The 26723-nt window shown below is 36.1% G+C and overlaps 1 protein-coding gene across 2 annotated transcripts in view; it reads right to left on the bottom strand.

The window, feature by feature from the left end:
* Positions 1-26723, bottom strand: part of SLC26A7 (solute carrier family 26 member 7) — a 152955-nt gene that overhangs the window by 103308 nt on the left and 22924 nt on the right. For both annotated transcript variants that reach the window (XM_054499128.2, XM_054499127.2), the window contains exons 3-4: positions 9480-9590; positions 3022-3194 (exon numbers count right to left, since the gene is read on the bottom strand). In XM_054499128.2, coding sequence (XP_054355103.2) covers positions 3022-3194; positions 9480-9590 — 284 coding nt within the window. The remainder of the gene's footprint in view (positions 1-3021; positions 3195-9479; positions 9591-26723) is intronic.

The following is a 26723-nucleotide window of genomic DNA, read 5'->3' as shown; positions in this document are numbered from 1 at the left end:
ATCTTGCTATAATAATAATTAAAATTAACAAACATCAGACTCAGTTTATATTTTAAAATCATTATTACCTAGCATTATGCTTCTTGGTTTTCAAATTCCTGAATAGATAATTCATTTTTTAATTCAACAAGTTTTCTGAGAATCTACCATGTAGAGTTCTATGCTAGGTACAATGATGACTTTAACATGCTTTAAGATCGTATTAATACCCTCAAGAACTTTGTTCTCTAAGTGATGTCTTACATAGAAAACAAACTAAAATATTATAGACATACAAAACATTGGAGGAAAAGCAAAAAAAGGCAAAGAGCAAACTAAAATCAGAAATTTATTGTTCTATGCTATACTTTCTTCTAAAAAATGCATAAGTTAAATTTGAAGAGATAGACATACTAGAATCATTAAAATAACGTTAGAAAATATAAGTCAAGTGAAGTGGAGAAAGAGTTGTGTGTAGGGAACATTTAGACAAATACAAGCTACACTTTAGTGGGAGAAACTTACTTATCAGTTACAAGAAGAGAAGGCAAAAAGAAAACACACCTAATAAGTCATGGAGCCCTTATTATGTAATAACAGAAAGCTGATTAGTTCATCAATTGAATGTGTTGCCAGACACCAAAGCCCCTCCAGAACTTACTTCTATGACTTCCTGTAATACAAGAAGGAATAAATATCTTTATGGTGTAAGCCTCCGATAGGAGGGTTCTCTGTTCCTTGCAGGTGAGAGCATTTCTAACTGTGAATCAGATCAGACATGATTGTTTCAGAGACTTTAACAATACAATCTTATTAACCTAAATAATTCTGTCAGCTGGATCTTCAGAGGGAAAAAAATCAACCCGAAACTAAATAATATGCAAGCAAGAGCAAAACAATACACAAATAAATAAATAAAACTAGACAAACACACACTTCATATGTTTGTAGAAACCAGATACTTGGATTCAGTGGATTTCAAATCTGAAGGAATAAAAGGAAAAATGACTGAGCAGCTAAATCCTAAAGATGCAGAACTCTTGAAGTTTCTAGTTGACAATGGAAAGAAGAATTTGGAGGTCAAATAAAGTCCAGCCATCTGCTTAAAAATTGGCTAAAACGTAAGTCACATATTCAAGATCAGAGCTAAAGAGGAAGAAAAGCAGATGTTTGATGAAGTTATAAGAGAAAATATGCAACTCTCTGAATCAGATTTTACATGTAATAAAAGGCCATGAAAACAAAATTATTTTTATTATCTTTAATAATATTCTGCTTTGCTCTTATAATTCTAGGGAGTTTCGTTCGGGGAAATGAGACATATATTTTTTACGTTGGTAGAATCCTGGCTTTGACTTTTACATGTTATCATTTTAAGTCATAATCCAAATATACTAGATAATAACAGAATACCTGATGATTGTTTCAAACTTTCAGAAGATGGTAAAATGAGACTAAGCAGAAGGTTGCCAGGTTTTACCACTAACTATGTATACTCTTAGATTTTTACTATACTAATACATACCTAAAACTAATACTATACTATTAAATAACCTAAAACTACTTGTTTCATGCTTTGTAGAGTAAGAGAATATCCAACTACAGTAAAAAACATGAATTCAAAAAGAAATATGAATGAAAAACAATGGGACAGAAAACAGACACAATATTATCTTTGCAATGTTAATACAAAGATTTTTTATTTTAGATGAATAGAAATTAAGGAAAACCTATGCCAAATCCAAGGCAATATATCCATGTTTGATCTATCAGTTCACAGGGCTGATTATTTCTGAGATGGGGATATATGACAGATCTCAGAGAGCCTCATACAGGCCAGGCAAGGAGGAAAAGCCACTAAGCCTATCTGTGCAAGCCTCAGAATAGGCTGACATCATCCATGGTTGGAAAAATAAACCGAAAGTTATAGGGTACCCAGGCAACTAATTTTTATTTTATGATAGCTCAGATACAAGCCATAGAAAATACTGATTGGTCCACCTGTCTGGTCAGTCTCCTAAGCAAATGAGCTGCCCCTCAAATGGTCTATTTCTTTCAAGCACTATGAAGACATGAGTTCTTATTCTCATTTCATTTTACATCCTTAATTCTTTCGGCCTTTTCACATAGCTAGAAGGCAATGTAACTCTAAGAATTTTAATGCTTCTTTTCTTTTAGGTCACATGTTTTCTCTTACCATCTAATTCCAGCAAATCATCAAGTATTTTTCGCCCTTCTTGGTGTTTACAAGATCTTTGACCTTGTAAATAATGTTACAGTGTAAAATAGAGCCTCCCAACCCAAAACACAGCCACCCAAGAAGTTTATGCACACATAAGTCAGTTGACCATGAGAGAGTAAGCAAAAATGGCTACCAAACAGGCAATTCCATGTGTAATATTCAGTGCCTGTCTACATTTATTTTATAGTCACCTCTGAGCTTTCTAATTTTGACGACTGATTAGAAACATCAAATTACATATTCTGATATTTTGAAGAAAAAGACTGTAGCAATCTTGGCAGCAACACGATGCTGGTGGTACAGATCTGAGTCCAGTGACCTCAGATCAGCAAACCTATGGCATAAACTAAGCACCATTTGTTACTGATGTAAAAAATAACATCATACAATCTGAAAACTGGGAAGGACACTAGAGATCTGGTCACATCTCCTTCCTATTGCAGGAATTTTTCCTATAACATTCCCTTACAGTGACGACCTAGTCACTGTGTGGACACAGGGATTGCCTCATTGCCTTACAAGGAAGCTCATTCCATTTTCTGAAACATTTTTTAGAAGGTTCTTTCTTAAAAGACCAAAAACTGTTTCTGTGTAACTTCAATTTATTGATTCTAGTTCATTCATTCAACCAGTATTTATAGAGTAATGACTCTAAACAGCATTTCCATAATGATCAAACACATCAGGCCTTTATCCACCTGTAAAGACAAATTCATGAAGAAGAATAAAAATAAAACACCAGCTGCCTTCCCTATGCCGCTGTGTCCCTTTCTTTCTGCTCAAGTGTCAGTATCACTTACCTGAATCACACCTCCCAAGAAGGAAACTGCTGCAGCAACACGGATCCTCTGCATTTCAAAGTCGGATAAGCCCAGCACGCTTGTGTTACTCTGTGTGGTGAGATTCTGCATGTTCTGAGGGACAATCCGTTCCACGGCGTTGGCTGATATTAAGGATGTCAAGGCAAAGGTGCCTGAAACCAAGTGGTGTGGGGAATCTTCTATTAGTAATTCGATTTAAAGGCTCAATAAAAATTTGGGATTCTGTCGAAGCTACATCGTGAAACCAAACAGATCTGTTAGAAACACTGTCCCCTCCTCTGTGCCCTTGCTCCTCCACTCTTCACCTCGCTCCATGGATGAAATGGAAACTTACCTCCATATATGCTTATTCATTCAACGTACAGCCACTCATCTATTTGCTATTCCCTCCTGGATCAGACATTTTCCCACCCCTCTGCAGACTGGCATAAAGAATGTCCTGGTACAGGAAATAATATTACGGCCTGGATTTAAATTCAACCACTCAATTTACCAATAATGTGACCTAAAGCACATTACACTGGATATAAATGGTCTCATCCATAAAATGGGAGTAATAATGCCTACATTTCAGGTTTTAAGGCGAGTATAAATGAGATGATAGGTATGAAGACCTCAGTAAATTCAGCTATTTCCCGGAAATGCTTGCTTCTTCATACTACCTGTGCAAATCCTATTTGTTTTTCAAGGTCTGGCTCAAATCCCATATCTAATAAGGATCCATCCCAGATCCTCCTGACTAGGCTTAATCTTTCCACCCTCTGTGGTCTCATAGCAGAGTATATTTTTATTATTGTATAACAACATATTGTGGCCCATAAAATAATTAAACATACCATTTCTGTCTACTGTTGTTAGATAAGGCTTGGTGTTATTTTCCAAGAATTGCCATGGCCTTGCACATTTGTGGGACCATTTTCAGTGTGTCTCCCTCTTCCTGTCAAGAGTTCTGAAGCCTCTCATCTTGGCACTGCATGCCTGAGAATGCAGCCAGGTGAACATGGAAATGCTGATTCTCTCAAAGAGGGGTTGGCAAATGTGGGTTATAGAAACAAACTGCAGCATTGTGCAAACATTTACTCAAATTACTTGAAGATCTTACTTTGCTTCTGGTCATAAGTGAGACTTCATGAAAACGGCCTTTTCAACATGAGACAACCCAACACAAACCATGCACTAAGCAGCATAAGGCAAGAGAGACATGAGTCAAACAGAAACAGGTCTCAATGGAAATTCAACACAGCCAATCCTTGGTCTTACTAGATAGGAAAGGCAGTACATGCTATGGATTCAGAAAAACATGATGATTATAGCCTCCAAAAAACCTGGCCTAAAATCCCAGAACTGTCACCTCAATATTTTTGTCTATAAACAGCATTCCTCACCCAACGGGGATTGTTATGAGGCTTCAATAATGTAATATAGCACATATCATAGAAGATGACATGTAGTTAACACCTGATAAATGGTAGCTATTCATATAATTATTAATAAGACTAAAGTCAGAATGCTCTGTTATGGTCTATCATTGTATGTTTTTCTCTGTTCCATAGAATTGGTGGTACATAAATACAGACAGCAGATTGAATAACATTCTTTTAGTGAGATAAGTCATTCTCAATAAATCATCAATAAATCGTGACCACTGTCCTTATCATAAAGTACTAAATTAAGAGTACATCAAGAAACTAATGTAATATAACTGATTATTAGAAATGAGATTCTAGCACCCAGGATGGGAAATACCAAGTAGAGAATATTCACCATAGAATCTGGTCTTGATAGGACATATTTCCAAGGGTATATTACAACAGGATGCTTGGGAGATCAAATCAGATACTTCTGAGAGTAAAGGAGTTTGTCTTTTGGTGTTTAAATCTCCTAGAGCACAGAGCAAAATGTTTTGTACAAAAGCCACTGAACAAATTGACTACAGAATTTTTTAAAAACATATAGATGAGTTAATTTTTTATTTTAGGCCTGTTTTTCCTGGGATTTGGAGGAAGATGGGAGGGAATCGAACAGTAAAAGAGAAAGCCATCTAAAAGGCTTTGTTAGGGGAACAAAAGGAAGCTTCACCTGCATGTGAGTCATATTTCAAGAACACCTCCAGAGAGAGGACTTGCCAGCTGTGGGTACAGGCATATCCACCACGCCACTGTGGACATGGGAGTACTGCCTCTTTAGCAAGGATAATGCTTTGCTGTTTCTGAGATAGTGAAGGCCAATCAAGAGAAGTGGGACTGCAGTGAATATGTGTGGCTGTTGTGGATGACATTCTATATTATCTATTTATAGGTCTCTTTTTTGTCTTTGTCTCCTCCCTATGAATTCTCTATCTTTGCCTCATTTGCTCAACGTTTTACCCTGGTTAGGCTTTCAGCCTATTAGTGGTACCCTTATATACCACTACTTCTACCTGATAACTCAACAGTACTGTGGGTCACAGGGTCTCATAGGAAGTGAATATGAGCCCTAGAGTTAAATAGACCCAAGTTCAAATCCCAGTTCTACTTAATATGAACCTCTGATCTTGGTCAAGTTACCTAACCTCTCTCAGTTTCCTTATTTGTAAAATGATGATAAAATATCTATTACAAAATTTTGATAGAGAATAAATGAGATTTCATATTTTAAAAAAACACTTTCTCAAGTCCTATCACATTGTAATCCATCAGTAAATAATTGTTTATTTTTCTTCTGAAAAGTGCCTTAGTCTTCACAATATCCTGTCTAAATTGTTAAACTTTGCTCTTTAAATAAATGTCCCTAATTTAGAGAAAAATTAAGATTATCCTACAAATTGTCTCATATTGGTTCTCTACAACAATGCTGTTTCCACTGGATTAATACCCAGGTTTTTTACTGTTGTGTATTTATTCCAATATATGTTCTTTGCAAGCCACAAAAAGTAATCAACTGATTTATTCCTTTTTAAAAAAAAAAACTATTTTAAATTAAAATAAGAAAGTTCACATTGTTGAGCAAAACAGCATGTTTCATGTCTTTATACTCTGATTTTATGAATTGTTTACTTTTAAAGATGCCTCTAACATAATTTATTATTGTATTTAGTAAGTCAGCATTGCATTCCAGCCACCTAAATTGAAGGCAAAATCCCAAATAAAGTAATTTTTCTTCATGAAAGTAACATCAATATCTTAATAATACTGTGGAAGTGGGATGCATATGCATCAAAATTAAATTATTTAAAAGAGAAGTATGTTCTGTATATTAATTGCAGGAACTTATTGGTGACACTCAGTCCCTATGTCCAAGATTAAAGGAAGGTCAAAACATAATTAGTCTATTTTCCCTGACATATATATGTTGGAAAATAAGAGAAAATTATCTTTTTTTTTTTTTTTTTTTGAGACAGAGTCTCGCACTCTCACCCAGGCTGGAGTGCAGTGGCGCCATCTCAGCTCACTGCAAGCTCTGCCTCCTGGACGCCATTCTCCCTGCCTCAGCCTCCCGAGTAGCTGGGACTACAGGTGCCCACCACCACGTCCAGCTAATTTTTTGTATTTTTACTAGAGACGGGGTTTCACCGTGTTAGCCAGGATGGTCTTGATTTCCTGACCTTGTGATCTGCCCGCCTCGGCCTCCCAAAGTGCTGGGATTACAGGTGTGAGCCACCGAGCCCAGCCTATCATTTATTTTTTACTGACCCAAAGAATCCTAAATACTGGGATAAAAAACAAATAGGAAGGCCCAGCTGACTGTCTTTGGTGAAGTACAAATGCAGAAATAAAATGTCTCTAGCATTAATTGTGTGGTAGCCCATTCGACTTAACAGAAGGGAAATCAGAATTAGTCTCCGGCTTTAATGTTGAATGACTACAGTTAAGGCCGTAAATTATGTGTATTTTGAAATGCATATTATTTATCAAGTAGACTATAAGATTCTGATAGCTGTTAATAATTTGTTAAATATAGAGTCTTATGTAAATGGTAATTTTAAAGTAATTCAGTTAAATATCCGTAAAATATTTACAGTGATTCCTTAGGACATCAAACATTTTGTGTAAGTATATATTTAAGTATGTTCAAATTGTGTATTTTTGTTTTCTTAAAGCAATTACGGTGTATTGGACAAACTTGTTTTGCCTTTTTCTTTTATCTTGGGTTTAACAGAGAAAATGCTTTTAGAGGTTAGTATTAAAACAACTTTTTTATTGCTAAGGATATATTTAAATGTTTTGAAAAATGAAAAGAAATCGTTAGGAAATTAGGAAGCAAGATAATTGAAAAAATAGGCTTTACTAATTTATAATTAATTATTGTGCTTTTCTCTTTTTTGCATCAATACAAAAGAAAAGCTTATTCTTGAACAGTGAGTTGTAAAGTTAGAAGCTTGTGCTTTAGATTTGGTTGCACCTGGGTTGCAATCCATGCACCTGTGACTTTTAATCTGTGCTCTCACAGAAACTTTCTGAATTTTAGTGTTTTCTTTTCACCTGCGATGTAAAGGTAATAATGTCTATTTAAAAGTCTTATGCTAGAACAAAATAAAATAACATATGTAAAGCTCTTAATAAAGTACCTAATAAATAGAACATCCATGGTTCTCAAACTTAAATATATATACATACACAAATATGCATAAACATATAAATACATATATATACTATATTACCTACAGATTAAATAAAAACAGAGATCTTATGAAAATGCTGACTCTAATTCAGTAGGCCTGAGATAGAAATAAAGGCTTTGCACTTTTAACAAGCTCCTACATAATGCTGAACCTGCTGGTTCATGAGCCACACTTTAGGCAGAAACGTTGTAAGTGATTGATAAGTGTTGTTCTTCCCGCATAACAAAATTAATTGACTTAAAAAGCTAAATCTACATAAATAAAATGTTATGTTAACAGAAAATATATGTATCAATGTGGTAGGCAGAATTATGACCTCTCAAATATGTTCACATCCTAATCCCCAGAACCTGTGAGTATGTTATGCTATATAGTAAGAGAGAATTAACATTGCAGATGAAATTAAAGTTGCTAAGCAGCTGATCTTAAAATAAGACGAGCAGCCTAGATTAGCCAGGTGTGCCCAATGTAATCACAAGTGTTCTTTAAACATGGAAAATGGAGGCAAAAGATCAGAGTCAAAGAGAATTTGAAGATGCAATACTGCATGTTTACATATCGCATGGTTGAAAGACCCATGAGTCAAAGAATGCAGGAAGCCTCTAGAGACTAGAAAAGTCAAGAAAATGGATTGCCCCTAGAGCCCCCAAGAAAGAAACACAGCCCTGCTGACACCTTAGTTTTAGCCCTGTGAATATCATTTCAGACTTCTGAGCTCCAGAACTGTAGAATAATACCTTTATCTTGTTTTAAGCACCAAACTTATGGTAATTTGTTACAGCAGCAACAGAAAACTGATACAATCAATAATGCAAAGTGACCATTGAAGAAATAGTCACAAAATATTATTACTTAGAGGCTGAGATCATATAATCCCCAAATAAATAGAAATGTCTCTATAGATTTTTTAGTTAAAATTATTTTATTATTTCCTTAATAGTTAAGACTAAGATACCATTTTTGTAATAATAATAGCTAACTTTATTAAATCTTACTATGTAGCAAGTACTACATTAGGCACTGTATATCAATTTTCTAGTTCTCACTATAATCATCAGAATTTGGAAGATAATTTTGCTATCAAGAAAGCAGCAATGGAGCTTAAAATTTTGCCTAAGACCATGTAAATAGCAAACAACAAATAAGGTAGGTACCCAGGTTTATCTAATACCAAATCACCCCTCATATTTTCTTTGGTAATATAGAAGTAGGTAAGGTAAGAGTTACACCAAGTAAAAAGCATTGTATAAACTAGCCTAGAATAAACCTAAAAGATTATCATTTAGTCCACATATCAAATACATGTAAAATATTTTTCACTGTTTTTTGAGTAGCTATATTTTATGTAGTCTTATCTCCCAAGTGCTTTCGTGCTTTCTCTCATTTCATTGTAAATTCAGAACATTTCCATTCTTTTTTTTTTTTTTTTTTTTTTTCTTGAGACAGAGTCTCGCTCTGTCACTCAGGCTGGAGTGCAGTGGTGCAATCTCAGCTTATTGCAACCTCCACCTCCCGGGTTCAAGCGATTCTCCTGCCTCAGTCTCCCGAGTAGCTGGGACTACAGGCGTGTACTACCACGCCCCATTTCCCTTCTTTCGTAGAATCTTTGCAACTCAAAAATGCAAAGAATCCTTAGCAATTACCTTGGCTATACAGTAATATAGCAATAAACCACAGTGTATATTGACTATCTGATGCATGGAAAGTAAATATCTTCCTCTAATATTTGCTGTGGTTTTCAGCAGTGACATTAACACTGCTAAGGAGATGTAATCAGTAATAATCACTAAGTCTCTTTTGCGAGTAACATTAGAAGCATAAACATAGGAATTATTACCTGTGGCAACATGACGTCCCATTCCAAATATGGCGTAAATTATGGCAGGAAACAGAGACCCATATAAACCAAACACTGGGTGCACAGATGAGAGAACAGCAAAGGCCAATCCTGTGAAGAAGACTAGGGTAATTAAAACCACCTTATAACCCCAAGACACAGTCTGTTACACAATAGAATAGTATTGGTTTACTTATAGACAAAACGAATCATACTTTATTCTACTTGCTCAACAAGAGTCTAGCATTATTGCCCTAAATAAAAGAAAATTCACTCTTTAGTTCATTTTTATAATTCCAAAAACCATTATTTTTGGACTAATGCTTTTTCCTTTGATTGCAGAGATGTCTACAAAAAAACAGTGGTTCAGAGAGTCTTCCTGTTGAATGGTAGGTTGGACAGTAACATTGTAAAATATCTCCAGGCACACTAAAATTTTAGAAGCATTTCACATGTATAAGTTTATGTGCACAATAGCATCTGTAAGATAGGTGAGACTAGAAGCTTTACCCCTGACAGATGAGAAGCCTGAAATGGAATGGGAACTAGGGCTGGACGAAAAGGACGCATACTCAACACTGGCTGGTTGACCAGCTGCACAGCCAGCCTGAGACTGTGTGTCACAGTGGTAGGGCTGATGAATAAACCCATGTGCTTCCCAACTAACTGGACCTTGGCTTATATTTCAGGTACAGTGTCTTAGAGTGGAAAAAGAAATCAATTTTTCTTATTCAAGGAGTAAGAAATAATTCGTAACTGTTAATTTTTATTCCTTGCACCAGCATGGCACATGTATACATATGTAACTTACCTGCACATTGCGCACATGTACCATAAAACCTAAAGTATAATAATAATAATAATAATAATAAAAGAAAGAAAAAAAAAAAAAACAAAGACTACTGCCTACATAGTTGGTATGATACATGCACATAGAAAATTTTCTTAGACATGTCTAAATGACCACTGGTGGTTTAAACATGACCAAAATATCTACGAGTAAGGGTTCATAAAATTATCTTGATTGTGGATGGTCCTTGGAATGACAAATTCATTCAAATGTTTCAATTAAATTGGGCATAAAGGACTTTACATGTTACAAAGAGACCTGAGAATGGAGGAGGCATTAGATTCTGGAGTCTCTGAATATGAGGCCGGGTAATTATTCACACTATAAAGCCTGGCTGTCTGATTCTAATATCAATAATTTTTACTGTTGAGCTTTTACCATTTTTAAATTAAATGAAATTCCCTTCTTAATAAGCTCTGTAGTTTTCTTTCAGATATTTTTCAAGCAGTAGAAGCCACTTTTGCTGCATTTAAAATACATGAAAAGTTAACCAATGACCACTCCTTTCTTCTTTTTAAAAACCATCTGGGTTGCTTGTTTGCTGGTAATGTATCCCTACAGTCTGGTGAAAATACTATAAAAGTGATTATAGAAGAGTCAGTGGCAGAGGCTGTTCTAGAATTTCATAAAGGCATGGTGAGAGGTAGAAAGAATGGTGTTAAGGGGCAGGTCTTGAAGCTTTGTTAGTATTGGCAGGCTAAATATTTCCCCACCTCTACCAAGAAGTGCCTTTTGGCATTTTTAGTGTAAGCAACTTTGTAAAATATACTGTTTACATCAGCCATGTGAAAAGCTAGAAAACAACTTTTTCTCATCCACTTTTCAGAATAAGTTACCTGATAAACGTTAACTATTAAGAGACAGAAATGCAGAGTGTCCCTGAGTAAGAAAAAAATGTAGCCCACACTTTGTAAGATCACACAGATTGACTAAATTAGTGGTGGGGAAGAAAGGCATATTTAGCAAAAGCTCCTGGATTAATCATATGGACACAACATTCTGATAAATGTGGTCAATACTGACAGGATCAAAATTGTTCAGAGGTAGACCCATTTGGCTGCTCTGCTTGCAACAGGCAAATGTAACATAAAGCTGGAAGCAGCTGGATCCTCTTATCTTACCATGTGAATAGCGTGAATAGCTACCTTCTGCTTATCTGTCTGCCTTATTACAATAACAGTCATCTCTCTCTGTGTTTATCCCAAATAAAATCTATAACAAACCTAGTTTAAAAACTGGATTTTCCCAGATCTCATGTTCCTATCAAATTAAAGTGGGAATAATCAAGTAAAATATATTTAATTTTTCAACGGTCTCTAGACTTGTAAATTAAATACAAAATATCATGTCAGGAGATTCTACTAGAACAACCTCCAAGACCAGAAATCATGTAGACATTTCCTTTATCTCATATTACACTGATATTGAACTTTTACTTTAAACAACAATATCATTCGCCCTCAATGGAAAGCCATTTCTCTGTTAATGTGGCAATGAACAATGGCCAAAACACAGGAGGAATGAACTAATTCAGATATACAGTACTGTAAAACATCAAGTATCCTTTCCACAAATAAGAACTACAAGGCCCAAGACCAGCCCCCACACACGTACCTCAATAAAAGGAGAGACAGCTGGATAAAGTTTCCTTTTTCTGATTCATTTATTATTCTGGTTCATAATATAAACTGGTTACATAGTCTCTCTCATACATGCACATGTGCACACACATACACACACATTCACACAAGCTAAAATATGTTAAGTTCCCCCAAAATAGTGAATATCTTAATAAGTCGCTAACAAATTAGCAGAATTATCTCTACTTTCTCTGTAATAAAACATGGCTTTCAATTCAAATAAGGGCAAAATTACAACTCTCTAATGCTATTATTTTGGGGAAAAAATATTGCAAATGCTGACAGATACTTATGTAACTTAATCTAATTTAGATAAGAGCAAAAGCAACAAAAACAAAAGTATCAAGGAATAGACACAGTGTTCGGCTAATGGGTCTCAAAAGAGGATGGCTGAGAGGATGGATGAAATCTTTAGATGGCTGATTATTTTTAGAAGGACAATTATTTAATGGTAATGTAAGGCTGATACAGCCACAAAAGAATGGTCACGAGAAGACTTTGAAACATGTAATTTTTAAGAAAACATGCTTTGTAAGTATGATAATGGTTATACGAGAAGAGATTCTAGATTCCCATATCAAAATCACCAGTAGTATCAGGGTTTGTGAACGCTACCAACCTTTCGAGAAGCCCTTAGTGTGAAACTGAACATTTGTCACCAGTATGCCTTGTCCCTCCAACCCACGCTGTGCCAGTCGGCTTCCCTAGGCACAGTGCCTGACCCCAGACCAAGAAGGGCCATGAAAGCAGGTAAGTAGCTCAATCTCTGGCCTGCTCCTCTTATAATCTTTTGGCTGAGATCACTAGAAAGTGACTCAATCACTAGTGATGAGAAAGTGAACTATTTATCACAGAGAAGATTTATATATTAAGATTCAGATTTTTATTTCAGTTTCCAATTAGTTTATTTAGATTTACATGACATTATAGCAAGTATTCAGAAAACCAAAGACACACATATGGAGTTTAGAAATTGAGTAATGTATCCGAAGTTAGAAATTGGTGCTACAATTACACATAGAAAACCCCTCTGTTAGATACTCTATGTTTTGTTGGCCTAGCAGCCTTACCTTTTTATTGTAAGATCAGACAGCTAGGACTTAGAAGCACTAGTTTTGTTCCCCTCAGATATGAATACAAGACCAACAATATTTTATAGACTATAGCCGTTCGTTATGGAACTTCAAATATGACCCAGAAAACTACAGCTAACACAACTCAAAGGAGCAGCTATTACAGTAGAATTTACTGCCCCAGAAATGTCTATCATCTTCATAAAGCACCTCTGAGTGCTGTTATGGGTTGAATTGTGTTCCCCTAAAATTTATATGTTGAACTTCTAACCCTCAGTACCTCAGAATGTGATCTTATTTAGAAAAAGGTCATATCTTACATAAGTAGTTAAGATGAGCTGATCGTGGAATAGGGTAGGACCCTAATGCAACATGACTGGTGTCCTTATAAGAGAAGACCATGTGAAGAGACATGGAAGCACACAGGAAGAACATCACGTGACAATGAAGGCATGTGAACGCCATGTGAAGATGAAGGCATGTGAAAACACATGTGATGATGAAGGTATGTGAATGCCACATGAAGATGAAGGCATGTGAATGCCACATGACAATGAAGGCATGTGAACACCATGTGACAATGAAGTCATGTGAATGCCATGTGAAGATGAAAGCGTGTGAATGCCACATGATGATGAAGGCTTGTGAACACCACGTGACAAGGAAGTCGTGTGAACACCACGTGAAAATGAAGGCGTGTGAACATCATGTGAAGATTGAGGTGCTTTTCACAGATGCAAAAGAATGTCAAAGCTTGCCAGCAAACCACCAGAAGCTAGAGAAGAAGTATGGAACAGATTCTCCCCTCATGGCCTTTGGAAGAAACCAACCTGTCACCTTAATTTTGGGCTTCTAGCCTCAAGAATAAGTTCCTGTGGTGTAAGCCACCCTGTTTGTGGTACTTTATTATGGTCACCCTACACAACTAATTCAGGTGACAATTTTTAGAGGGAGACAGAAAGTAAGAGGTCATTTGATGCTGGAGAGTTCAACCTCACTTTCTGCACAGGATCAAATCACTTGTGCTTAACAAATATTAAATAATATTACAATCTTTGTACTTCTAATTCATAATCTCTGAATCTCTATAATATCATTTAAATTTTGTATTAGGAATCATAAAAGTAGCACCAATGAAATTTAGTTTCTAAAGAAGGTTATGAGGTTATGTTGCTGAATGTAAAGATAGTCTTTTAAGGAACTGCTTGCTTAATACTCAGATGTAAGAGTTAAAGTTGCATCCAATCTCTGCTATACGTGGTACCAACACTAGAAATTGTGTTCACAGGATTCTCAAGGCAATATTCTCAGGACTCAATATCTATAACTTTAAGGAGATGAAGTCTGTTTAATGTCTAAAAACAAATGTGAATAAAGATAGGCCAATCATATTTGGAACCGTGGTTAGTCTTTTAAAGCTTTGTAGAATTAAGTTTCCACAAAAAGAAACACAATTTGATTGTCTCATTAGTCTCTCCAATTTCTGGTGCACAAGAAAGAAAATATTTGCAAAATATCAAGATGACTGACTAGGCTGACTAGCTCAAGTAAAACCCTAAAGGCTCCTGGCCTCTACTCCCAGCCTGCTTCTAACCAGAGTTGCTGTTAGGGTATTCACCACATTTTTGGGGAATAAGAACACAGTGCCTCTTCCCAGATGATCTAACCCACCTTATTTGTGACCAATGAAAGAGAAACTATCACTCAGAAAAACAATTATAAATTTCCGCTATCTTCTACAAAAATAGAAAACTAAATATCTTCTACAAAAATGGAAAACTTTTAGTTTGGCTAGTTTCTATCTATATGTATCTATCTATATACATATATACATATATTTCTCAAAATCATGTTAAAGTACTGTATTCATTTTTTTTAAGTTGCCAAACCCAAACCAAGCAATGCTTTTCAGTTAGTTCTAAATATTGGGCTCACAGTTGGATTACTGCATTTGGCAATGGTAGAAAAGGAACTCTAGGATTTGAGAAATTTATTTTAAAAGCAAAGCCAAAATTATTGTCCTAATAAGTCTTACCACTCGATAATTTATAGTATTATCCAAATAACACCCCCTCAGTAAAGATATTTCATATGAATAAAAGCCAGCCAATGACAAAAGCTTAAGTATTTCTTATAAATACCTGAGAGGTGGGAATGGAGATGGCAGAGTGATGTCGTGAATATTGAACTTCAGGGTTATTTTTGCTTGCATTTAAAAACTGAAGCCTAGAATGGCTAAGGAGAGAAGCACTTTAAAGTTCTCATCCCGAAGAATAAAGGCTAAGTACCAATAATTTCCATAAGAGAAAGAGTAAGAGTTATGAATTTGGAGAAAATATCAACAAGAAGACCGAAAGAAAAGAAATGAAAGATTCAATCCTGTGCTACATTCTTTGATCACCCAGTTAAGGTCCTGATGAGTAGCCTTTTCAATGAAAATGAAAGGGCATCTTTTAGAACAAGACGAATGGGAAAGAAAGTGAACCTGAGGCACTTTTCTCGGTAACAATTAGAAAATAGGAATAGCTACCTCAGGAAACGTGAGGGTGTCGTACAAATTCTGTTCTCCTTCTCCCTATCCCTCTCTCCCTTCCCCATCTTTCGCTTCCTCCCTCTCTCCCCTCCTGGACTTCTCCCCTTCTCTTTCTGTATTTTTAAGTTTATCTCATATATTCTCTGACTCTGAAAAAGGTGGTGGAAATATCTTGAATCCCTTAACACTAGGAGAGTGGAAAGATAAAAATCTTGAGTCAGATATCCTTCTTCCTAAAGTTGAGTTTTCCTTACACAAAAGTTCTAGAATGTTTTTAGCTCACATTTATATGGTTTCATGGAAACATGAATGATTTTTTTAAATTTTTTGCTACTAAAAATAACTAAACAATAAAAGGGGAATGAATGACTGGATCCCAATTAGTCTTACAAAAAGGAGCAATGCTTATGCTGAGTGCTGAATGAGGAGTAACAGATGAACAAAAAAGCATGAAGAGTAGATGCCTGAGGAGGAGATAAATTTAGGTAGAAGAAATGTGTTCAAAGGCACAGCGTTCTGAAAATGTTTGCTCAGCTCACCTGGGATATAAAGCCATTTGGTATGCTCAGCAAAAGGGACGCATGTGACAAAGTGCCAGGTGATGAAATTAGATGGTAAAGAGTCTTCAGTATTAAGTCATAAGAACTTACCTGAGATTCAGGGTGACAGGATCTGGAACCTACAAGACCTTCTGTTTCCCTCAACTTCCTCTGTGTTGTAATATAACAGTCAGGTTAGAGTTGGCAGGGCCAGAAAGGAGCATCTGAAGTCAAAGCTGATGCCACAATCACAAGTGCTTAGCTGCATTCTCTTTGGTGCCAGAGGAAATCCAACAGACCTAATGACAGAGAAAAGAGCTTGCACCTCCTCAAGCTGAGCAAAAACTAGGATTTTGCCATTGATTAGGGAGAAAGGAGGAGGATTTTGGCCAGCAGAAGCATAGAAGTTTCCTCAGAGAACTGCTGTCTCATCGGCTTGCTGTCGCCTGGGAGGGGTCGTTCCATCCTGTGGCTCTAGAGAAGAACTGCAGCAACACGTAGAAATTCCGTAGTCAGAGAAGCCTTCTACTCAATCCTAGAAATGTCTTCTCAAACCTCAGCTGATTGGCCCCTGCCCACAAAGACAGAATCTGCCTTCCCTTGAACAGCTTCTCGTTCATAACTGCTTGAGAGAGCCTAATTGCCAGGTTGATGTAGGTGCTGAGAGAACACATACCCTGATTAGAACTAACTTAAGTAGTTAGTTCTATTTTGGTTCTCAAAATAACCAAATGGAGGAGATCAAACTGAATCTAACAGTGAGTACACCTGAATGAAAAATGATGGCCTCAGATAGCTGAGAAGCTAAAAAAAGTAATCATGTGCAAGTTTTACCTCAATAAGTGTGACTAAAAAAATAAGAACTCCCAAAGAGATATCAGCTAGCGAATACCAACAAAAGATGTACAACTTTCCAATGTAAAACATCAATAAACAGCTGAAAAGGTATGCTTAATATTCTGAAAAGCAAAATACTACTATCATTGTGGCCAGAGAGATGCAGTCTCTATTTAGGCCAGAGTCACTTCCTATCCCTCATGGCAGATAATGTTGGCTTATAGGAACCAATGGCCCGAGAGTGGGAGGGAGATGATTCTCCAAGGTACCAGAAGAAGAAAGAAAAGATGTGGGTAAGAAACACCTCCACATACATATATACCTTGATCCAGTGGCTTGGGAAACTGTTTCACGTCCTATAAGAATACATACCTAATATTGTGAATTTAAAATACTTTATGTACTGGTTGAACATGAAAATACAGGCAGACTTTTGTATTTGCTGGCAATTGGTTCCAGGACACACCGGGATACCAAAATCTGCAGATTTTCAAGTCATTTGTAGAAAATGGCATAGTATAGCCAGCCCTCCATATTCCGGGGCTTTGATGCTTATGGATATGGAGGGCCGACTGTAATTTCAATGCCTGTATCAATATAAAGATCATTAGACACACTTCTGCACAATTGTACTATGGAATATTATACAGCTCTTTAAGAGACTAAGAACTACACCCATTAACTGGGAGACATGTCCATTTTACGTGGTTACACATGAAAAACAAGTCTCAGACTTATGTTTTGTATGATACTCCTATGTAAAAATCCAAAGAGAGGGCTACTGGTGTTTTTTTTAATCTATCTTTGAATCTTTATCACTTTGTACAATGAGTTCATAAAACCTATGCAATTTAAATATTTTTGATTAAGACTTTTTAAAGCAATATGAACATTATCCTGAATTTTAAGGAAGCCATTAGGAAATTTGTTTCTAATGGGAGAAATTGTGATGAGGTTTACTTTTAGGTGATAACTACAGAAGTTACACGGAAGAAAAACAAGATTGACAGAAAGAGCAGTTAGGAAACTACCACAGATATCCAGGTTGTGGCAGTGAAGAAAGGGACAGAATTTCCCAAAGAAATATAGCTCATCATATATAAACAGGTGTTACACATACATATTTTAAAAACTAATCAGTTTCACTGCCTGAGGTTTGAGCACAGAACACTTTCTTTTGGAATACACCACAGGGCCAAAGGTGGCTGACTGGATCCAAAGTACTGAATTAGTCATGTGAAGAGACTGATCAGATGAAAAGAAGGAAAAATAAACCAATGAGAATTGCCAGATGCAGAGAAAAAAAAGTAGGGGGAAAGAGCATAAAGGAAGCCATGGCCAAGAATCTGTGGTAATTCCACTGAAATGGCACTCCTGGCAAATAATAGAAATGTCCTTTTGACTTTGACAAGAGAGAGACCACTGGTGGCCTTGGAAAGAGTGCTTCCTGGGGGATAGAGGATGTGGGGAACAAGGAGGAGCAAATGGATCTTGGTGGAAGGAGAAGAGGCAGACAATATGAATTCATCTTTGAAAAGTACCATTCAGAAGAGGAGAGAAAGGCTTGGTGCTAAATGGGGACATGAGATCAAGAAAAGTTGAGTTTGTTTTCTTACAAGTTTTGAGATACGGGAAACTTGAGCCAAGGGGCAGATGCAGGTTTTGCAAGTCCTAAATCTTACATATGTTGGGAGGCTTCCCACAGGAAAGATAAAATTGCACATAGAATTAGTTACCTTCCACATAAAAGGTGAAACTATAAAACAACTGGAAGAAAATATTGTAGAAAAGCTCCATGACATTGGTCTGGGCACTAATTTATTTTTTATATGATGCCAAAAATCATAGGCAACAAAAGAAAAAATAGACTAATGAGATTACATCAAACTAAAAAGCTTCTGCACAGCAAAGGAAAAGAGTGAAGAGACAACCTACAGAATGGGGATAAAATATTTGCCAACCATACATCCAATGAGAAGTTAATATCCAAAATATGTAAGGAACTCAAACAACTCAAGAGCAAGAAAATAAGTAATCTGATTTTTTTAAATTGGCAAAGGACATGAATAGAAGTTTCTCAGGAGAAGACATACAAAAGACCAATAGGTATATTAAAATAAAAAACACACGGCCAGGCGCGGTGGCTCACACCTGTAATTCCAGCACTTTGGGAGGCCGAGGTGGGCGGACACGAGGTCAGGAGATGGAGACCATCCTGGCTAACACGGTGAAACTCTGTCTCTACCAAAAATACAAAAAAATAGCCGGGCGTAGTGGTGGACGCCTGTAGTCCCAGCTACTAGGGAGGCTGAGGCAGGAAAATGGTGTGAACCCGGGAGGCAGAGCTTGCAGTGAGCCGAGACCACGCCACTGCAGTCCAGCCTGGGCAACAGCAAGACTCCGTCTCAAAAAAAATAAAATAAAATAAAATACACAACAACACTAATCATTAGGGAAATACAAATTAAAACCACAATGTGATATAGCCTCACCTCAGTTAGAATGACTATTACGAAAAAGACAAAAGATAAGTGTTGATGAGGATATGAAGAAAAGGAAAGCCACGTATACTGTTGGTGGTCATGTAAATTAGTATAGTCATTACGGAAAACAGTACGGAGGTTCCTCAAAAAATTAAAAATAGAACTTCTATATGATTCAGCAATTCTACTACTGGGCATATATCCAAAGAAAATGAAATCAGTATATCAAAAAGATACCTGCACTCCCACATTCATTGCAGCACTATTCACAATAGCTGAGATAGGGAATCAACCTAAGTGTCCATCAAAGGATAAATGGATTTTTTTAAATGTGAGATATAGATATATATATATATATATATATATATACACACACACAATGAAATACTGTTCAGTCTTAAAATAAGGGGATCCTATCATTTGTGACACTGTAGATGAATTTGAAGGACATATTAAATGAAATAAGCTAGGCACAGAAAGACAATTACTACCTAATCTTACTTGCGTAGGGAATCTAAAGAAGCTTAACTAATAGAAAGAGTGAAATGATAGTTACCAGAAGCTGAGGGGGGTTGGGATTTGGAGGAGAATTGGAGATATGTTGGTCAAAAGGCAAAAAATTTCAGTTAGGACAAATAAGTTCAAAAGACCTATTTTACACTATGATGACTATAGTTAATAACAATATATTGCACACTTGAAAATAGCTAAAAGAATAGATTTTAAGTGTTCTTACAACAAAAAAAGTGTGAGGTAATGCATATGTTAATTAGCTTGATTTAGCCATTTCATAATGCATACATATATCAAAACATCATGTTGTACTTCATAAGCATATATAATTTTTGTTAATTAAAAAAAGGCAAATATTTATTTAGAATGGGAAATCACACCAAATTATAAATTGTAAGAAGCTGACAAATTCCATGATCCAGAAAAAAATAACGTCTTTGCATTAATTTCATGATATACTTCTATAATACTTTTACTCTATGATACCTCTGTATACATATATAGTATATACTTCTATATATTATGATTTTAGGCTGTATAGTCTTTGAACACTACTACATATGACAATGATTTGTATAATATTTTCTATACAGAGAATAGAAAGATAATTTTGGCTTTCCTCTTGTATGTCAGATATCTCTTATGTATCAATTCAGATGTTCTTGGCCTCACCTGTCTCTTGTCGCTCTGCAAGAGCTCTGTCTGACTTCCTGTGATGCAATTTGACAGGTCCTTTTTTTTTTCTAGAGCCGTGGGGCTTCCCTGTTGACACCTGCTCTGGGATTCTGTTAATGCCCAGACTCATACATGCCAACTCAGAGGAGCACCCAAGGAATAAAACTTTGACCAATAAGAGAGTGAGCTAGAGAATAAATATTTCCACTTCCCCCCTCCCCCTGCCACTGAAAGATGGTCTAGAAGTGACATTGATAGCTTTGCAGGGGGCATGGTCCCAATGATATGGCAGTCAGCCACTCTTGAAGGTAGTCCGCTCTGTAACAAGCATCCTCTCATCTCTACCTCCTAGTCTCTAGCTCCTGCCCTCTTGGTTTACATTCCCTAATGATATATGGTAGTAGCACATAAATCCTGACTCAGTCACTAATTTGGGGGGGAATAAGCCTAAGATAGCATTGTTTATTTAAGTTTGTTTTTTAATATTGATACATTAAAATATTTTATTTTAGCTTTGTACCAAGTTAATAATATGTGAAGTTTAAACTGTAAAATTGAAAAAGCCTCCATTAAAATTCTTGATAGCTGTAAAGTTTTAGGGAATTTTAAGTTTTCTTATACAGAAACATAAATATTTGAATTGCAGACATTAACAAGGTTATTGACAATGTTCTGGTTATAGGGCCATATTATGAGTTCTATTTTATGTCCATCAATGTCAGTATTTTGTGGCAACTTTTTCTTAGCCAGATTGTAAACATATTGCATCCACTTTGATGCCACTGGACATAAGATGTGTGACCCAAATGAGGTTGAGTTGGGAAGAGACGTTGTTCTCAATTTATGTTAAAATATCTTTCTTTTAAAATTTTACAAAAATATATGAGCATGAAAAAATATTGACTTTGAAAGGAGCATGTGCAAATGGGGATGCAGTATTGAACAGGGCAGATAATGAGCATGCAAATAGCAGTTTTATGCACGAATTACCAAAGGCAGTGGGAGAATGATTAGCCTCCACTTGAGAGAGATGTTCAGGAGATAATGCCTTTGTATGAGAGAGCCAGGTTTTAAGAAAGGCAAACAGGTAGAGAGAATATTTTGTGAACATTTTGAAAGTATGCAGTTTATTCCCAAAGAAAGAGGGGTTCCTGAGGATGCATTAGTAAAGGCTGGCAATGAAGAAATCACTGGAAGTTCAAGCCAGGGAGAAGGACACACATCTCAGTATTCGAAGGAAAGCAAGGGAAAAGAGGGCTCATTGAGAAAGGACTTGATGCCATGTCAAGAATTCTAAGGATGACAGGAACCAGAGGCATGCATGTGTGTTGAAACGCAAATATACATGAAATATACCATTTCTTTGTTTCTTCTTAACATTTTTACTTCAGACTCTGAGACCCCCAGGTTAGGAAGAGAAAGTGACAGCAACAGTGGTTTCTGGTTTTCTGGGTCTCAATGTTAAATGGAATAAAACCAAAAGTTTCTGTGATATGGAAGGAAGCAGATGATAAGATGAAGTGCATTTAAAAAAATCAGCAACTTACGGCTTTGTCCGAGATTGTTGGCCAAAGAATTTTTTCTGCTTCAGCAAATTTTAACCCAAGTAGAAAGAGGGACAGTCAAGTGTGAATCCTGATGAGAGTCCCAACATAGTTTCTAACCCCCATAAAGCCGAATTACTAGAGGAAGGAAATGAGAATGGTCGGTTCAGGTCCAGTTCAGCACAGAAGGAAAAAATAATCTTGGCTACAAGGGGGCTTGATTTGGAGAAGAATTTTGATGAACACCATCTCCTACTCCTAGTATCTGCTAAAATTTTCATTGTAGTTATATTTAATGGAATCCAGGATTTATAAACAAAAATGAGGCTCATAGCACCACACTAAAAATCAATGACTTCTTTGAAAAGTAAAAAAAGTCAAATGAATGCAAGATAATAGTAATAATAAAATAATATACAAATGCAAGTTAGTAGTGAATTTGTTTTCTTAAACTAGATTTTGAAATTCTATGAATTATTTTTTCAAGATCACTAATAAATGGCATGTCTTTCTTTTTATGATTTCTATCTTTTGATATTTTAGTAGAAGAGATGTTACTTAGCTATATTCAAAATTTTAGGAAAAAAAAGAAGTAATCCCTTGGCCATAAAGTGACAGAACTATGTAAGTAAACATCACACCATGCATGTGGGATGATATCACTTTTCAGATTGTGATTGTTTAATTAATTCAAAAATTGATTATATACAGCCATCATGCTCTGAAAGGGTTAATTTACTACTTAAAGATAATCCAGTTATTTTCAGAGAGGATTAGTTAGCTCACCGGCTTCAAGAGGATAAGTGTGCAATAGCAAACATTAAGGCCCACATGAAAATGTGGAAATACCAAGCAAGGGAAAAGGCACACAACACTAATCCCTGACTCTAAGCAAGACTGAGAGGCGTTGTCTGGTCAGACCAGTGCATACAGTCATGGTCCAGGCCAGCACTCCCTTCTCACACAATTTACCCTTAGAGGAGGAAGTGGCTTGGACATCCGATATCATACCAAAGCAGTAATGATGTTTCTCTTTGCACAGTGCCATTCCCCAGCAATTCCCCCAAAGTTTATGCACAATAAGCTAAAAGAGAATGATCATGGATCCACATGTATCATGTAAGGATACAAAATGTCATTAAAATATTCTTTTAGGCCAGGCATGGTGGCTCATAACCATAGTCCCAGCTCTTGAGAGACCAAGGAGGGTGGATCACTTGAGCCCACGGTTTCAAGACCAGCCTGAGCCATACAATGAGACCCTGTCTCCACAAAAACTTTAAAAGAAAAAAATCTGTGAAAGATGTATGCCTGTAGTCCCAGCTACTCAGAAGACGGAAGTGGGAGGATCATTTGAGACTGGGAGGTCAAGGCTGCAGTGAACTGTGAACATGCCTCTGCACTCCAACCTGGGCAACGAAGCAAGACACTGTCTCAAAAAAATAAATAAATAATCTTTTACCCAGTTATTGTGTAAGTGCTGGCTACATGCCCAGAGGCCCAAAATTCTATATTCTATGTTGTTACATATTACAATTATATATTCTATATATATTCTACATATAGAGAGTGAGTCTAAAATGTTAATTAAGCTATATGGTATCTTTTCCTATGCTGTTTTGGATTTGTTTGTTTTCTTTTTCTGTTTCTGTTTTTTAACCAGATAGATGAGGGTGAGGGAGATAAGAGAAGTGGAAGAGAGACAGAATATATGCGCATTTATGCATAGAGTACCTGCAGATGTTAAATGGTATCTATCCAATAATTGATATCAGTGATATATGGAAGTAAATTTCAAAGTACCCATCCTTGGAAAATGTGAGGTAAGAGACTGCCCTTAAAAAAGATGTCTAGAATTTGTCTAACCTAATTGTTTTTGAAAGATTTCTTGCAAAGCTAATGTTTTCCACCTCCTTATCTTCTTACCTTCAGGTAGCAAAGCTAAAATCTAGAAATATAAAAAATTCTAGAAGTGTCTAGAATTAAGCACTTTGTATGCTTAATTCACCTATCTATGTGCCAGGCACTGGAGATATATCAATTAACAACTCTGCTATGGTTTGAATGTTTGCTTCTTCCAAATTCATGTTGAAATTTAGTTGTCAGTATAAGAGTATTAAGAGGTGAGACCTTTAAGAATTAAGTTATGAGGGCTCCACTCTTGTGAATGGACTAATGCCATTATTGAGGGAGTGAGGTCACCCTCTCTTGCACACATTCTTGCATTCCTTGGTGCTCTCTATCTCTCTTTCTTCCTCTCTCTCTTTCTCATTCTCTTTCTCTCTGCTTCTCTCTCTCTCTCTGTCTACCACTATGTTATAAGACAGAAAGAAGGCCCTTGCCAGATGACAGCTGTTCAGACTTGGACTTCCCAGCCTTCAGAACTATGAGCCAATAAATTTCTGTCCATTACAATTTATCCAGTCTCAGCATTTTATTATAGCAGCACAAAATAGACTAAGACAAATCCAGATAAAAATCTTTGTCTTTGTGGAGTTGATATTTATAAATGTCATATCCTAGTTTATGTTCTAGTGGAGAATAGATGATAATAATAAGGTTACAATAATAGCATTTATTGAACATTTCCTTTATACTAGATTCTGCCCTGAGCACCTTATATTCTCTCATTTGTTTTTCAAAGCAACTCTGTGTACTAGGTATTATTGTCCCTATTTTACATACTGGAATACTAAATCTTAGAGCAGCTGAACAACTTGTTCAAGTGATACATCCAAAGTTCAAAACTGAGGTCTTCCTGACAGTTCTTAATTATTTATAAAGCTCTTATGGTGTCTCCAAATCCATATTAAATTCCATGAGAGATACAAAGGGACATAAGATATGAATTACAAGGTCCTCAACTAACACAAAGTTTCATCCAACATTCAACAATTATATGTGCAATTTATATGATAATTAATGTAACCAAAATTCAGAGAAAGTAGAAAAATTATGAGAAACATAATCACAAAAAAAGTGTTATCGGAAGATAAGACTTGAAGTGGGGGTTGAAGGATGAACAAACTTTCACAAATGAATGGCCTTTCCAAGTTGCCTACCTTCCTGAAAAGTCACTAAGTTATTTGGTTGTATCTGATTTTGTCACTAAGCATATTTTTCAGTGTTATATTCTTATTAAATTTCACTCTGAGTTTCTAATCATTAATTTTTTCTGTCCTGAGAACTGTATGTCTCATATATACATTTTAAGTTTGCTACATTTGGCCCTGTCAATGCCTTTGTTTAAACTATTTCAGCACTTGGCTCCCAGAGCACCCTGATATTCATAGACCATATCTTCTCACCTCGCTCTTCTAGCTCTCACCACTCTTAAATGTCAGCATTCCCAAGGTTGCTTCCATCCTCATTTCTCTTTCTATTCTACAAACTATCCATTAATTATCTGATCCAATCCCATACCATGACCACAATATATACATCTTTATGATATCCTTTCTAAGGCCTAGACCCAAATGGATAACAAGAGGTCCTGTAGGCACTTACATAACAAATACAAGATGGAAATTGTTTATTTTGGTCCCTCTCACCACCAACCCCTCCATAACAACAAAACAATACATTAGAAACAAAACAAAAACAAACACTGGTTGTTTTGTTTATTTATGCTCTATCTCAGAAAATGGCATCACCACCCATCCAGTCACCCAATTAAGAAACCTGGAAGTCATCAAAATAGTCTCTTTTTTTTTACCCTTATATGACACAAAACACTGATCTAAACTTATCTATTCCACTTAATATGGATGGAATTTTTCCCTCTTTTCTATTCCTACTGCCACTATTTCTGCCTTTGTCTGTTCAGATAGCAATGCTTTATTTTCCAGAGATAATTTCTCCTATCCAGTCTCTCCTAAGTAGCCTCTTGCCTCTTCCAAGCATGTAATGTAAGCTGCTGCCACAGAAATTATTGTAAAACACATGTCCCTCCATAGCCCTCCATAAGATCCACCAATGGCTCTCCATCGCCTTCTAAAATCAACCCAAACTCTTTTTCTGTGTCATACAAGCCTTTTATGACCTAGACTATGTTAAATTCTCCAGTTTCAATTCTCACCAAATTATATTATTAGAAAGTATTTAAACAAACTTTCATTCTTCTTGTCATTGCATACGTTTTTCCTTTGTCTATAGTGCCCTTCGTCAGTGGTATCTAGTAAACTTTTATGTAGCCTTCAAGATTAGGTAAAAACATAATTTTCTCTTAAAACTTTTGCTGACTAACAACTTCATCCCCATTCCAGGAAGAGTTGATCATGCTTTTAATGATGTTAGTTCATGCTATATGTTCTTCATTTGCAGTATCTACCAAAATGATTTTAATTGGTTGCTTTTGTGTCCAGGGGTCCATTTAGATTGCAAACATCTATTATTAAGGAATATTATACTAAGAATTACTTCCATTTATCAGTAAACTATTGTATATCAAGCAAAGTACCAGGGTCTCTTCCATGAAGCCCAGGTGAACACAGAAAGGATTCTGAAAATTATATATTCACCTAAAGTAACAGATAATATGAGGAGAGAAGCAAAGGA

Source organism: Pongo pygmaeus, chromosome 7 (assembly GCF_028885625.2).
Source record: "Pongo pygmaeus isolate AG05252 chromosome 7, NHGRI_mPonPyg2-v2.0_pri, whole genome shotgun sequence".
NCBI lineage: Eukaryota > Metazoa > Chordata > Mammalia > Primates > Hominidae > Pongo > Pongo pygmaeus.
Note: the sequence above shows the minus strand (reverse complement) of the source record. Positions and strands in the feature narration are given on the sequence as shown.